At 32.2% G+C, this 15,231-nt stretch overlaps 2 protein-coding genes across 2 annotated transcripts in view; one reads left to right on the top strand and one right to left on the bottom strand.

Moving 5' to 3' along the window:
• The window catches only part of LOC106458982 (peptidyl-prolyl cis-trans isomerase cyp5-like), a 15,114-nt gene extending 6,794 nt beyond the window's left edge, over window positions 1-8,320 (top strand). Inside the window, exons 4-7 of the mRNA XM_022385726.1 lie at window positions 2,228-2,375; window positions 2,865-2,921; window positions 7,797-7,932; window positions 8,188-8,320. Coding sequence (XP_022241434.1) covers window positions 2,228-2,375; window positions 2,865-2,921; window positions 7,797-7,932; window positions 8,188-8,320 — 474 coding nt within the window. The remainder of the gene's footprint in view (window positions 1-2,227; window positions 2,376-2,864; window positions 2,922-7,796; window positions 7,933-8,187) is intronic.
• Window positions 8,321-12,383: 4,063 nt separating this feature from the next.
• LOC106458971 (chloride intracellular channel exc-4-like) overlaps window positions 12,384-15,231 on the bottom strand; it is a 39,013-nt gene continuing 36,165 nt past the window's right edge. The window contains exon 4 of the mRNA XM_013918541.2: window positions 12,384-14,658. Within this exon, the coding sequence (XP_013773995.1) occupies window positions 14,432-14,658 (227 nt within the window). The 3' untranslated portion in view covers window positions 12,384-14,431. The remainder of the gene's footprint in view (window positions 14,659-15,231) is intronic.

Here is a 15,231-nt window from a genome sequence, read left to right as displayed (position 1 = left end):
ATTTTTTTTCCTTGAAAGTCTTGGTCCTGAGGTCATCAAACTACCGTGAATAAAGGGGGGCTACAATTTTTTTTCCTTGAAAGTCTTGGTCCTGAGGTCATCAAACTACCGTGAATAAAGGGGGGCTACAATTTTTTTTCTTAAAGGTCTTGGTCCTGAGGCCAACAAACTACCGTGAATAAAGGAGGGGTACACAAATTAGTAAGTTTGACGAAAGAATGCGCTAGTGCTCCGAATATGGTTCAATAACTTAAATAGGTTTTCTTTATATCTATCATATTAAATGACAAAAATTTTACTTACCGAAAACACCTGTTTTTACTATATATATATATATATATGTATATATTTATATTTATTTATGTGAGAAAAGAGAATATTCATTATATGGTTTAATCTGTCTTTTTATATATATCTTACAAGAAATAATCAAACATTTTAACATCGGCTTATCACTAGAAAAATATCTTGAACGGAGTGGTGTTCCTGGATGGAATGGCAGGGGTTGATTATCGGTTGTTCTGTGTATCCTACAACAGAATACTTAAAAACTCTACCTACATGAACTTGCACAGTTTATGCAGTACATGTTGTGGGAAAGAACTGGAGTCGTCTGCCTGAGTTTCAAACACTAATGTTACAGACATTAACATGTTGCTTGTTTTTTAACAAAGAGCAACTCAACGGGTGACCTGCGCTATGTTTGCCACAGATATCGAACCATGAATTTTAGTATTATAAACCTTCGGTCTTACCGATAATTCATCTTGGGACATTAATATGTTCATGTCGTTTTACATTGCTGGGGCATTGATATGTTCGTGTCGTTCGTCATACATTGTTGGGAAATTAATATGTTCATGGCGTTCGTTATATATTGTTGGGAAATTAATATGTTCATGCCGTTCGTTATATATTGTTGGGAAATTATATGTTCATGTCGTTCGTCATACATTGTTGGGAAATTAATATGTTCATGGCGTTCGTTATATATTGTTGGGAAATTAATATGTTCATGCCGTTCGTTATATATTGTTGGGAAATTAATATGTTCATGTCGTTCGTTATATATTGTTGGGAAATTAATATGTTCATGGCGTTCGTTATATATTGTTGGGAAATTATATGTTCATGTCGTTCGTTATATATTGTTGGGAAATTAATATGTTCATGCCGTTCGTTATATATTGTTGGGAAATTAATATGTTCATGCCGTTCGTTATATATTGTTGGGAAATTAATATGTTCATGCCGTTCGTTATATATTGTTGGGAAATTAATATGTTCATGCCGTTCGTTATATATTGTTGGGAAATTAATATGTTCATGTCGTGAATAGGGTATCATGTCTAGTTTCTAATCTAGAACACTATGAATGTCAGATTTTATTATAAAACCAAGTTTACCTCTTATACAACTTTCATTTAACGATAAGATCTTGTCGTACACGCACCAACATTATAATATATCTATATATGCTAAAATAAACCACGATTTATACAAATATGGTAAATTAACTGTGTTCGTTAACACTCAAATCACTAATATTTTCAATTTATGTATTAAAACTTTTAATATACGAAGTATGGTGAACTCATTTATCAATGAGAAACAGGGGTATAACTTGATAAGGAAAGGTTTTCAGGGAAGCTTTGAGGAATAATTTGATAACAGAAGGCTGGAGAGAAAAACGAGTATAACTTAATAAGGGGAAGTTTTTCAGGAAAATTTAACTGAGGTATAACTTGATAAGGAAAGGTTTTCATGGAAGCTTTGAGGAATAATTTGATAACGGAAGGCTGGAGAGAAAAACGAGTATAACTTAATAAGGGGAAGTTTTTCAGGAAAATTTAACTGAGGTATAAATTGATAAGGAAAGATAATTAGGAAAAAACTGAGATATAATCCGGTAAGGGAAGCTTGTCAGGAAAAAACCTGTAGTACAACTTGATAAGAGAAGGGTATCAGAAAAACTGAGGTATAACTTGACAAGAGAAGGATGTCAGGGGAAAACTGAAGTATAACGTGATAAGGGAATGTTATCAGGGAAGACTGGGGTATAACTTGTCAAAGGAAGGTTATCGGGAAATAACTTGGTAAGAGAAGATTAACAGTAATTTTCATAATGAAAAAATTAACAGAAATCATGACGTGGAACTAGGAGAATTCTAAAGCTTAGAAGAAGAAGTGAGAGATTAATAAATATTTCTTTGGAACTTTTTTAAAGCTGTTTACGGATTTAACACCTAAAACATGTCAGAATTTCAAAGCACTGTGTACAGGTGAATATGGAACAGCGCCTTCTGGTGTGATATTGAATTATAAAAAGTCACCTATACATCGTATCGTTCCCAACGGATGGATACAAGGTGGGGGTAAGTTAAGCTGTATATTAGATCAAATTATAGAATTAAAGAATCGCAACACTGAAATGCAACCATTCTCAAACTGAGATATATATATATATAATTTTTCATTGATCAACACAGGCAAGGGGAATTGTTTGAACATTTCTAGCCTATATAACGCCACAATTCTACAGTGTAATTATTTAAAAAAGTACTCAAGTTCTTGAACCTTAAAAGCTGGAGGGTAAGTTAAAGTTATTATAACTGAGCTATTTATTTAATGAAAAATAAGATAGCTTAAAGAATCAAAACAATTTCATATTGAATTACATTTAACGTAAAACGTAATTTTGGAAAAATATGTTAACATAAAGTAGAAAATCTTGATAAAATAATCAGAACTATCAAAATATTAAATATTAAACAATCGGATACTAGATGGCAGCACAGTATAAATTATTGCCTTTTCTTTCATCAGCGTATAAACTTGACACATATTGTCACTTGCCTTTTCAGATATTGTTGGTGGAAAAGGCAATGGCGGAGAATCCATTTTCGGAGCTATATTTGGAGGTAATTTTTTTTAAAAACTGAATCTTTTATTCAAACATTTAAAAGGTCAATTATAGAAAAGAATGTTGACTTGGTAAAATACAATTTTTCAAGATTGTCTGCGTTTTGTAGGGGAGGGAGTGTGTGACAAAAACAACAAAACCGATTTCGTTATACCTTACTAATCTGCAAGAATGAACTGTTCTTAAAATGTCTTTTTATTGTTTAAAAAACGGTAAGCAGTAACAAATTTCAATATAAAAATGCCTACAATAGTACACCAAATAAGTATGTAGCAGAGCAAAAAAGTATGTTGAGTATGTTATATTAAAACGATTCAGAGCTTCACCATTGTGTTACAGTCAATGCCGCCACGTCCAGTCTTCCTCTATTTGACGAATGTGCATATTGACAATAGCCTTGCAGAGTAGTTTCCGTTGTAGGACTGTCTTATCCAAAGTACACCTCGCTTCCATAAGGGTGTTCTATAATCACACCTAATGTACAAGGACGATGACTTTCCAGCGTCCATTTCAATAGTACGATCCCACAGGAATCCATAGATGTTTAATTCTCCAGCTGCTTAAGATATACATATAATTTAAGGACGAGGAGAGACTTGTTGGTCCATCTAGGCCGTACCATCCACTATAGTAAACTCTGAAATAAAAGTAAAACACTTAGAGCCAGCCTTTATCGTTTAAATATTTATCAAGCATTCTCTTAAATTAATTCTCCTTTAAATTAATTGCATCTACCATATTTGAAGGCAATCCATTCCAAAGGCTCACCACCCTTTTCGAAAAATAAAGCTCTCTTAGCTGAAGAAAAAAGTTGCTGCATAAATACTATCAATTCCTTTTACTATCTTAAACAATTCAATCAGATCCCCTCTAACTCTTCTTTTTTTCAAGAGAAAACAGTTTCAAAGATCTTAACCTATCCTTATATGACAACCCTTTAATGTTCAAGGTAAGGATCCCAAGCCTGAACACAGTACTCCAAATGTGGTCTAACCAATGACCTATACAGCCTCTTGAGATTTGTATTCAATATTTCTGTAAATAAAACTTAAATTCCTATTGGTCCTGCTACTAGCATCAGTACATTATTTAGAAGGCTTAAGAGAATGGTCAACCAGAACACCAAGATCCTTTTTTCCATAGCCCTGTTAAGTTTGTTACAATCACAATTATACTCATAACTCAAATTGAGATATTCCACATACATCACATTGTATTTATTTTACCTAAAAGCCAGTTGCCATTTATTTGTCCAACTCACCAAATAATCCAAATCCTTTTATAAAGCAGCAACATCCCCCTACAATTTTAATATTGTTGCGTCAGCGGAGGTCACGTGACTAGTATCACGCCACGTCCTTCTCGAACATTCACGTCCCTTCCTTAAATCTCGGGATCCTTCTAGACATAGTGTAGTCTTGTATATATAAACCAGTAAGAACTGAGGCGAGAAAGGTATTGAGTAATTGAACTGCGGACAGAGAGAATATTGTAGAACATTCGTTGTGAGTTATAGCGTTTGTTATACCGCGACTGTTGAAATTAAGTGTATCTCGAAGTTGTATTTAGAAAGAATAAACCAGTTTTATTTAAGAAAGGACTTGTATCGGTAAAGTTTCTTCAGAAAGAATTTTACGGAAAATTAACTAACGAACGGAGACGTAACAATATCATCAGTAAATGTAAATAATGTATTGACCATTCCTTAATCTATGTCATTGATGTAAATTAAAAAAAGCAAAGGTCCTAACACTGAGAGTCCCCAGTGGCTCAACGGTATGTTGTGCGAACTTATAACAATAGAAACCGAGTTTTGATACCCATGGTGGTTACAGCACACATAGCCCATTGTGTAGCTTTGTGCTTAGCTAAAAGCAATCAAAGAAACCCACTTGTGACATGAATCCAGCTTGACTGAACTAGATTTATAACAACCATCTGTTTTCTTTCATCTAGTCAGTTGTCTATTCAATGAGCCAACTTATCTCCCACTTCTACAGATCTACTTTGTTTAAAAAGTCTTTTATGTGGCACCTTGTTAAATGCTTTCTGAAATTCCAGATACACCAAATCCACACCATACCTTCATCTACATAAACAGTAACCTCAACAAAGAATGTCAAAAGAGTAGTCAGGCATGTTTTCCCCTAGAGAAACCATGATAACTATCCAATATACTTTTAAATTTTGTTAAATGATTGTGCAAAGTATCTTTTATCAGACCTTCAAAATTATTTCCATCACTCATTTAAAACTAATAGGAGTATAATTAATGGGATAGATTTTATTATTTCACTTGAAAATTGGACTAATATTAGCCAACTTTCAATCTTCAACGACCTTCCCATTATTCAAGGACTTAGAAAAAAAATAGTAATAAGTGGCTCACATATCCAATCCTTAACCTCCTTCAAAACCAGTTGGTAAATATTATTTGGCCTAAGAGTTTTATCCTTCTTTATTAAACTAGCTCAGAATTGATGTGATCATCTTGTTCAATCGTGTTTCCATCTAATAACTGTTCAGGACGAGAAATATTGCTTAAATCTTCATTAGTAAAAACTGTAGAAAAAGTAGAATTGAATAATCCGGCCATCCCATAGTCATCAGATATCAATATTCCCGAATCATCCTTCAAAGGCCCTACTCCAATCCTAACATAAAATATCTGTATATTGATTACATAATTTCATGTTTGACCAAATTTCACACCTTTGCAGTCAATTTAAACTTCTTACATTTATAATGCTTTTCTTTAATGTTATACTTTCCACCTTCTGTGAGCTAACCTATTTTTTTACTTGCAGTCACCTTTTTTAAATAAAAAACATGCCTATCTTGAATGATTATGAATCATTTTTTTATTTTTCTACGTTTGATCAATATATCCAATTAATTCAGTTATCCAATTCACAGCAGATAATTCTTGTCTCCTCTCTTAACAATGTGTTGTTGTTGTTTTTAAGTTGGAATCAAAATCTCACCATGCCTTATCTCTATATGCAGCAAAACATCATATCTAATTGATGATCACTTGCACCTAGGTATTCTTCACTTTCTACCCTGTCAACCACTTGTCCACTTCTATATTATAAGTTAAAAATAAATCTAAAATAGTATTCTTCCTAGTAGGTTCCCTAACCAATTGATGCAGAAAAACATCCTGAACAGTTTCTAAAAACCTGTCTCCCTCACGATTTGTCTTTACAATTTCCCAGGCTATATGCCTGAAATTAAAATCTCCCATAATCATAGCCTCATTAATAACCGACTTCTTTATCTCCCTGTTTCATCTGGTGGTCTATAACAAATTCCAGCTAGAAGCCTTTTCCCCTTGTAACAACTAGCGGAGACTTAAGCAGATTAAACCTAATTGCCATTAGTTTTGCTCTCCTCAACTTGAAAAGGGTGTAACTCACATTTTGTATATAAAGCCACTCCTCCCCTAACTCTAACCCTATTAAACGACCCATAACCCTATATTCCAAAGAAATTCCTATCAACAAAATTGGCTATATTTAACCAGGTTTCAGTAATCCCCATTACATCAAAATTCTCTGCTCCGACCAGTACTCTAAAGTCATCCATTTTATTTCTTATATGCCACAGTTTGACAATATGTTGTTGAAGCAACTAATGTTGCTTTACCAGAAGAAGATCATTCTTGAATATGTTGTATACTCTTGTCTGATGCACGTCGACGGTTTTTGTCACTGAAATTTGTGTTCGTGGATTTTTACCTCTTACAAGACCCGGCATTTTGCTTACCATGGCTAAGGTAAGACTTGTTGGAAGTCTCTTTCTGCATGGTACTAGTTGCTCAAGTTGATCCTTATTCTTTTGTTTGTTTGTTTTTTCAATGCATTAAATACAAGAAATATCTCGGTCTTGGAAATTCTAAATCCTCGACTTGAACACATTTTTATGACCTGAGTGTATGAATATTTTTGCGTTGGAAAGGGCTGTTACATATGATATGTTGCTATGCATTCTTCTTTAGTTCCATTAATCAGTTATCAGTAGCAATGCACTACCTATCTAATGCCAAACAATATCTAAATATAATTCTGATACATTCCGTCCACCGCGATTTTAAATTGGCTGTGGCTGTCACGTAACTTGCCGATTCGCATAATAAAATCGTTTTAATGTAACTTACCTAACCATCTGTATAATAGTTTTGTACACCAAATCTAACATACAGGCCCCCCAGTGGCACAGCGGTATGTCTGCGGACTTACAACGCTAGAAACCGGGTTTCGATACCCGTGGTGGGCAGAGCACAGATAGCCCTTGTGTAGCTTTGTGTATAATTAACAAAACAAACAAACTAACATACAGAAAGTAGCGTAAGGTAATAAAAAAACTACCTCTTTTGTAGTTAAAAAAAATAACTAAATTGATCAGTTTACTTTGACGCAATTCACAATTTCAGTTACTTCAAGCTAAACGTTAATTAAAGTATATTTTAAACTTAATTATATATATAATTAAATACTTAATGGAATCACCAGGGGCTCCCTTCTCATTAAGCAGAAAACAAATTTACGTATAAGTCAATGCAGGAAATGGTAACAACAAATATATTAATAAAAAACAGAAAGAAACAAATATATAAACTGATGGGCACTAAACTTTTTAATACAGTTTAAGGTCATTAAAGCATTAATCATAAATTCCAGGAGCTTTCAAGGGGGTTTGCCCCCTTACTATATTTTCAAAGATAATAGTATTATACCTGACCATAATGCGTTTTTTAAACATCAAAGCACCAGGAATATGTTCAAAATTTTAACTAAAGCGGCCTAACTTTCATTACAAACAACTTCTTAACAAAAGATTAATTTTATAATACAATTATTTTCTAATATAGATGAAAGTTTTGCAATAAAACACAATACGAAAGGTGTGCTGGGTATGGCCAATAAGGGACGAAATTCAAATGCATCTCAATTCTATATTACGTTGTGCGCAACCCCATGGATGAACAAGGTGTATGTTGCTTTTGGGTAAGTTAAATATTTGGGCGAATAAACTGAAGTAATGGAGGGGAGGAGTATCAGCAATTAATACAATCAGGTAACGGTTTTATATTTTACTTACTATACATCATTGATCTTTTAATACAGAGAAATTGGTTTAAATTGCGTTCTTTTTTTAATGTGTAAAATCATTTACATCCTTTTTATCAATTTCATTTGAACGTGTACTCACAAATATATTAATAATAATTTTAAAATATCTTGATATATTTATTCTCACAGACAAGTAATTGAAGGATTTGGTGTTTTAGAAGCATTGACGAAGCTAGATACTCTCCATGAGCGCCCTCTAGCCAACGTTTATATAGCTAATTGTGGTCTAGTCACCTTCGATTGTGAAAATCGACTAGTATGACCGTTTGGAACCTAGCGTCAAGTAATCAAACGATTGTATCAATATATATGTTATCGCTAGTAAGTCTAAAATAAATTTTATTATGCCCCTCTCAACCTCACAGGTAAGAAAATAAAATTATTTAAAAATCAAATTAGAATTTCGTTTTAAATATTCCACTGCTGTTTTTTTTTTTTTTTTCTTATTCGTTAATATTTTCTTTAAAAGATTATAATTACACATTTCTTAAACTATTATGCACCAAATTGCTTATGATTCAATAAAATTGTTGGTTACAGGGCCCCTAATATTATACGAGTCATAAAAAGCAATAAATATTGCAATTAGTCCCATTAATTACTAAGTAATTAAAGTCCCCTGTGTATTTTACATAAAAAAATGAATGATTTCACTAACTGTTTTTGGGTTAATTCTTTACAAAGCATTTTGTAACTGGCAAAACAACAATAACATACAATTACTCAGTTTGATGCAATGTGTGTATATGGATCCTCCAGTAGCGAATGATATAAAAACAACTCATTAAATTAGGATTAAATTGTTTCAGAATATGATCTCGATTTAAGACACATTAAGTCTTGAAAACTACCCACTAATGGATCAAAAGTCAAACAATTCTAAAACTAATGGAAAAGATGGCATCCTGGCTCCCAAATTTTTGTGAAAAAGTCCAATAAGCAAATGGACTAATAAATAATAAGCTGAAACAAAGATTTTCAGAATAATTTGATAAATTAAAAAGACATATAGGTTTAAATTAATGAATAATTACTGAAAAATGACATGGAGAGCTAAAGTTCTAGTGTCAACAGTGAAGCTCACAAACAGGTTATTTTATTTGAAGTGACCGAAATACAACTCTATGAGATATTTCTCATGCAGAACTTCTAAATTTCATTACAACAACATGATAATAACTCAGAAAGCAGAAATGGCCAGGCATATCTCTGAGGTCTAAGGCTCTAAAGCTTTCCGAATAAAATTCCGAAGTGGAGCTATGAGAACAAAGTTGGACAAGGATCGCTAAGTAGCCTTGGAGAGACAGAACTACATCAGACAAGGATATTTTGATTTCAGAATTATTCACTTCAAGTTTTACTTTGGTGCTTTTCAGAAATGCACAAAAATAAATTTGTGCGCAAGCAATACCAAGCATGGGACGCGCGTATACAAGATTTGATTTTATTACTCATCAGGATCTCTACCAGACTACCCTCTAACTGAAATTCTTTTAGGCGGGGTTAAAATATATTAATCTATGAGACCTTGGGTGTGATCAAATACATCAATCGAAAGGGTTTGATCTCCCGAGTCCAAAACTGTAATTAGATCTAAAATCGGTCAAGAGATGACGGAGCAGTGAGTTAAAAGTTTGTACTTGAAAAAAAAAACACAACAACAAAAAAAAAAAACTCTGAGCCACTCTCTATGTGTCACGGCTAAAAATCCTGTATATGACCCATCATCTCTAGTTTCTTAAATATATAAAAAAAGATTTTCTGCAACAGTCGATCATTAGCAACCGTTTTGAAAAGCAAAGACCTAACTGTATTGTAGGTTGATGCTGTAAGAATTTTATTTTTGCTTTTATCTGTTAAACTCATTTTCAGTTTTCTTCTCCAATTGAAATTTGGAAGTTTCTGTTGCTGGTTCCGGCATGATTGATGTAGTTCTGTCTCTCCAAGGCTACTTGACGATCCTTGTCTGATGTAGTTCTGTCTCTCCAAGGCTACTTGACGAGAAAACTCAAAAAAGCTTTTTTTTTTTTTCAAAATTAAAACTAAGAGTATGCTATTACAGCAAGAAATCTACAAACAAGTAATTTGAAATCTTCAGGCTGTACTGCACCGCATCCAGTTACACAGGTTCATGAACAAGTATAAGGGAAAAAATTATCGCTAAGTAAAAAAAAAGACTATTTAGGGCTGGTTACTGAACTCGAAAAAAGGAGCCAAACAAGAAGAATAAAATCCATACGTTACTGGATTTCCCAGCTTATTGTTTGAATAGAATCTCGGGTCTCATCATTCATTACACTTTTCCTTCAGTTAACTTTAGAATACTACATTTATGACTCTTTTACAATACAGTAACATTTTACGATTGGAAATTCCGGTTCTATTTGTTTTGCCAGTAATGTAGGAATTCTATTCTCCATGTAAAATCGAGACAGCTTAATCTGCTATGTGATCATTAGCCGATCAAGTGATATGTCCACTTCCATCCCTATCTTGTTTAGTTCCTTTTTTCAAGTTTAGTACCCAGCCCTACATAATTTTTTATTTAGCGGTTTTTTTCCTTATACTTGTTTACTTTCTTTTAAAAGATGGCGTAGGTGGATTACTAGGTATTCTAAACCTTTACAAATTTTGCATAGAATAATAATAAAATAGGTAGTGAAAAATCGTGAAGACTGTTTTGCTCTAACAAGTGATGAAAAAAGTATAGTTACTGCTAAAACTAGGTAGCCGCCAAGCCTGTTGAAGAAAGATGATGATTAACGAAAATAAGTAATCTACGTTTTTGTTATTCGTTGGCTTTCGACTTCGGGACGCTCTGGATAACTGAAAAGCGGCATATATACCAGAGATAGAGCGACTTTTTCCAGGTAGCTCTTCATATCTAGCCTCTGTTGAACCATAGAGAAGAAAATCCACTTGACTTTTATATTGCTTTAATACGGGTGTCCATGCTTTCCCTACATAGAGTGCTAGTGCACTTTCCAATACTTATAAAACAAGATTTTTATGGATAGTGGGCCTCCAGTCCGTGTTTAATAAAAAAATGTTTGAAACATGAAATTATAATTTTTTATACTATTATTGGCCAAAAAATGTAGGTCTTATAACATTTCTGCACAATTTCTTTGGCTATGTTTTTTAAAAAAATACTAATATTTCAGATTTTATGTTAAGTGTTACAGCGAAGAACTATCCTTTATTTCAAGTCTTGTTTTGAACATTTTTATGATAACTTCAAAATGCTTACACCTGTTGTTCAGATTAATTGAAAAAGATTTTAAGTCATTTTCACAAAAAAAAATAAAAAAAATGGGACCACTTTCAAAAATATAGGTAGGCTGCAAGAGGTTTTAATAGGTGCGCTATTATATTCTATATTTCTCTTGTTTCTACTTCACCACAAACTGAGACAAGCCTAGAATAATTTTGAACATCAATTTTTCTGGTGAGACAATTATCAAATAATTGAGGCTGAGGATAGGTGAAATGAGTTGGTTATGCCCTGTTTTAACTATAAACCGAAGTCATAAAATTACAGAAGTTGGTATACTGCTATATATATTTTTTATTTGTTTTAGTTATAATACTTAAGAGTTGTACTTCATATTCTTACTTTTGCCAAGTAGATTTGGTTATCTCCTTTGTACTCAATGAAAAAGATGTTTTGTTTTTATACGTTAAAAATAAATGTTTCATAGCAATTCAGAAGACACAAAATGTTCTTTATTACATAAAGACACAATAAAATATAGGCAAATACATGTGGTCAAATGCAACACATTAGAAAAATATAGGGCATCTTTCTTACATAAAATTACTTAAAAAGTTTTTTGGCTGACTTATAGAAAATACAAAAAATTTCTACAAAACATTACAGAAAAAATATAAATTTTCATCAAATTACCTTAGGGCAAACTATTAAAATATTGAACTTTGTATTGAATAATACTTCATTTTCTGAAAGTTTTGTACCAAACAAAGTAACTTGATGTGCATTATTTATGATAAACTATTTTGAATAATTAAACTGGCCCAGGTACAATTCACAAATGCTTTGATTTAAAAAAATACAAAAATTAATATATCAAGACCACCAGTGAGAGTTCCTAGATCAACAGACTTGTGAAAACAAATTTTGATCAAATATTATTAGGGCTAAGTGAATCAGAATATTTGCAGTTCAAAAACTGTGATGTATTATTTGTAGAAAAGTATTAAATGCAATTGCAACATTAAAGTTATAGAAAGCACCAATTGTAAACGGTTAATAATCAAATGATGACATACAGTTCATGCTACCATCTCTCTTTGCTGGTATTCTAGTCATGATGTAATGGTGTGACAGCATGTCCACACTACAACCTTCCTTTTGTTGTTAAGCTCATAGTGATAACATGGTACTGTTTCTACATAACATTTCTGTACTAGAAAACTTTAAACTAGAAAAACAAAACTTCTCCAAACTAGCTATTTTCATTCATCAACATTCTTTGTGATTAAGTTCTAATGTTCTGACGTAATGTACACTAACTTAGTTTAATTTCCCTAATTAGGATATACTAATATCAATAAAAGCACAAAGTCTATATACTGAAAACAAATACCTAGGATGAATACACGTTCCTAGCTATCTATTTACATATAAAATTGATAATTTTGTAGGCATAAGAACTGGTGCAGGTAAAATTGTTTTCTGCAACATAATCTGATCACGTAAACAGCATGGTATTATGATGAAATAACTAAACATCTGATCACTGGATAGACCTGATAGAGAGAAAAGATAACGCATGCAAACATTTATTCTGATGTATGCAGTATATGAAAGTTTTTAAAATAATAATTTCAAAACAACACACGTTTTTGTTTATCAGTGATATCCAGTTACCTGAGTGATTTCAATTCTTGTTTTTAGATTATTCAGATGGTTTTTGAGAACTGTAGTGCATCTTATAACCAAGATCACATTAATAGTAAATTCTATGAATCATAAACAGAACACATGTAACAAGAATTACCGTAAATTCATTCAAATGTGACATCGCAAAGCATACTTCAACATGCCTACTCTATTGGTACAACACTGCAAATATGAAAAAACAAACTGTTTACATGTGAGAATATTAGTATCTTGAAATATCTGAAAACTTGAGATATTTATTCTCTTTACATATATTTATATATTCATATTTTATTTAAAAAACTACACTTAAACCATGCATGTCATGCTATGACAAAACTCAAGAGAAGATGCCAAAACTTTTTAAAGTCATTTGCTTCACTATGCTACTCATGTACACACATTTTTTTTTAGAAGTTTACGGTTTAACCTAATGAATGGGTAAATGGTCAGTTCCCAGATCTGAGAAACAACAGAATGGGGAATGCTGATAAATTCTTCTATAGTAATAAATAGCAAACCAATACACTGTAGAGTAAGTTTTAAATCAATGTAAGAATAAACAATTAAGTAACATACTGAACAATATATAAAATATGCAATTACCAGAACTTTAGCCCTTTTAATCCGACACAAATTGAAAAAAAAAAAAGGTCTCTCCTATTTTGACTACCTTTGGATGCAAAATTATAAAACCTTGATTTTATTTATTGATTTCTGATATGATTTAATAGTATTTAAATTTCAGTAAAACCTTTGTAACACAACATCACTGTCAAACTTTAAACCAAACATAATTACAACACACAAAAAAATGAACCACAGATAATCACCGAAGCTGTAATTATACAGTGTCTTCTTTCTCTACTTCATCAAAAGACCACAAAAAATAATTTAATAGTTTTATATCAATTTTTTTTTATTTTCCAAAATTAACTTAAACAAAAATTTAAAGCTGATAAGATATAAAGTAACTGTTCTTCCAACATTTCCATATCAGAAAAATGAATGAAAATTTCATTAAGTAACATGAGCAAACAGGAAAAAAACAAATTAACTGTAACTAATGTCCTAAGTGAACAAAGTAAAGATGATAAAAAAAAACATTAATAGTCAATACAAATTAATAAAAAGGTTCACAATTGTTTTGATTTTTTATGATTTATTGCAAGACTTCAGTCAACTTATCATAAAGGTTTATTATTAAACTATAAATACAAATTTTACAGTTAGGACAAGATTTAAAATTTACTACTTATGTAATAGCTAATCATTTGATCTGATAATTTGGTGGAAGATTATTACGCCAACCTTACTGAAAAGGATACTTTTTTAAAGTTCTGTGTGCCATTACAGATAGCAAAACAAATGAAGAAGTAACATAAGATCTAACAAGAGCCAATACGAAGCTCTGATGACAAGCCTTAACTTAAAATTATTCTCACATCCATGACAACTGAATCACTTCTCCTAGTGTCCATTGATGTCAACAGTGGGTGGGATGGATGTGGTATATGTGGGAGTCTCAAGCTCCTCGTGTTTCTTCATCTTGGTCCCCTGCTGCAGCTTGTAGTGGTTAATGATGTCCTGGTCTGCTGGACAGGATTGGGTAAATGCATCCAGCTGGTACATGTGGTACATGTACTGCCACAAGTTAGACATATCCTCTGGGATCTCAAAATCTACAAAGTATTTTCCTAGAATAAAACAATGTAACATCAGCTGATTATGGTGGCTCAAGCAAACACAAGCTACTCTGGTTACGTATGGATGTTATAATAATATATATGCCTGGATTCTCTATAAAGTTGTGCATTCATAATAATCAGAACAGTTAACTTTAAATAATAAGTTTGTGGTTCTTTCAGTGATTCTCAAAATTATACTGTTTTATGGACTTTAAGATAAAGCCCCCGATGACATACAGTTTTATAAAATCATGATCAAGTTATTGCTTATGGCATACTTTTGATTACTTCTCTTTTCTGTTTCATGAATATTTTTTTATTTTAATTACTTAACATATTTGGCTACTTGGAGTTATCAACAGCATTATGTAATGAAGACAACTAAGTATGGTATGATGAAGTGACACTCAAGCCCTTCTCATGATGAAAGGCAATTTCTTCATGAATATTGATGTACAACCCCAAGCAAACTTGGCACTGCCTCCCAGACCTTTGTAATCTTTTCTTACTAGGTACTGCGTGCTTCAGATATAAATATACAGAAATCACAGCCCTAAGGATAACAAAGGTCAGTTAAGACAA

This window comes from Limulus polyphemus, unplaced genomic scaffold (assembly GCF_000517525.1).
Source record: "Limulus polyphemus unplaced genomic scaffold, Limulus_polyphemus-2.1.2 Scaffold25, whole genome shotgun sequence".
Lineage (NCBI taxonomy): Eukaryota > Metazoa > Arthropoda > Merostomata > Xiphosura > Limulidae > Limulus > Limulus polyphemus.
This window is presented reverse-complemented; position numbering and strand designations above follow the sequence as displayed.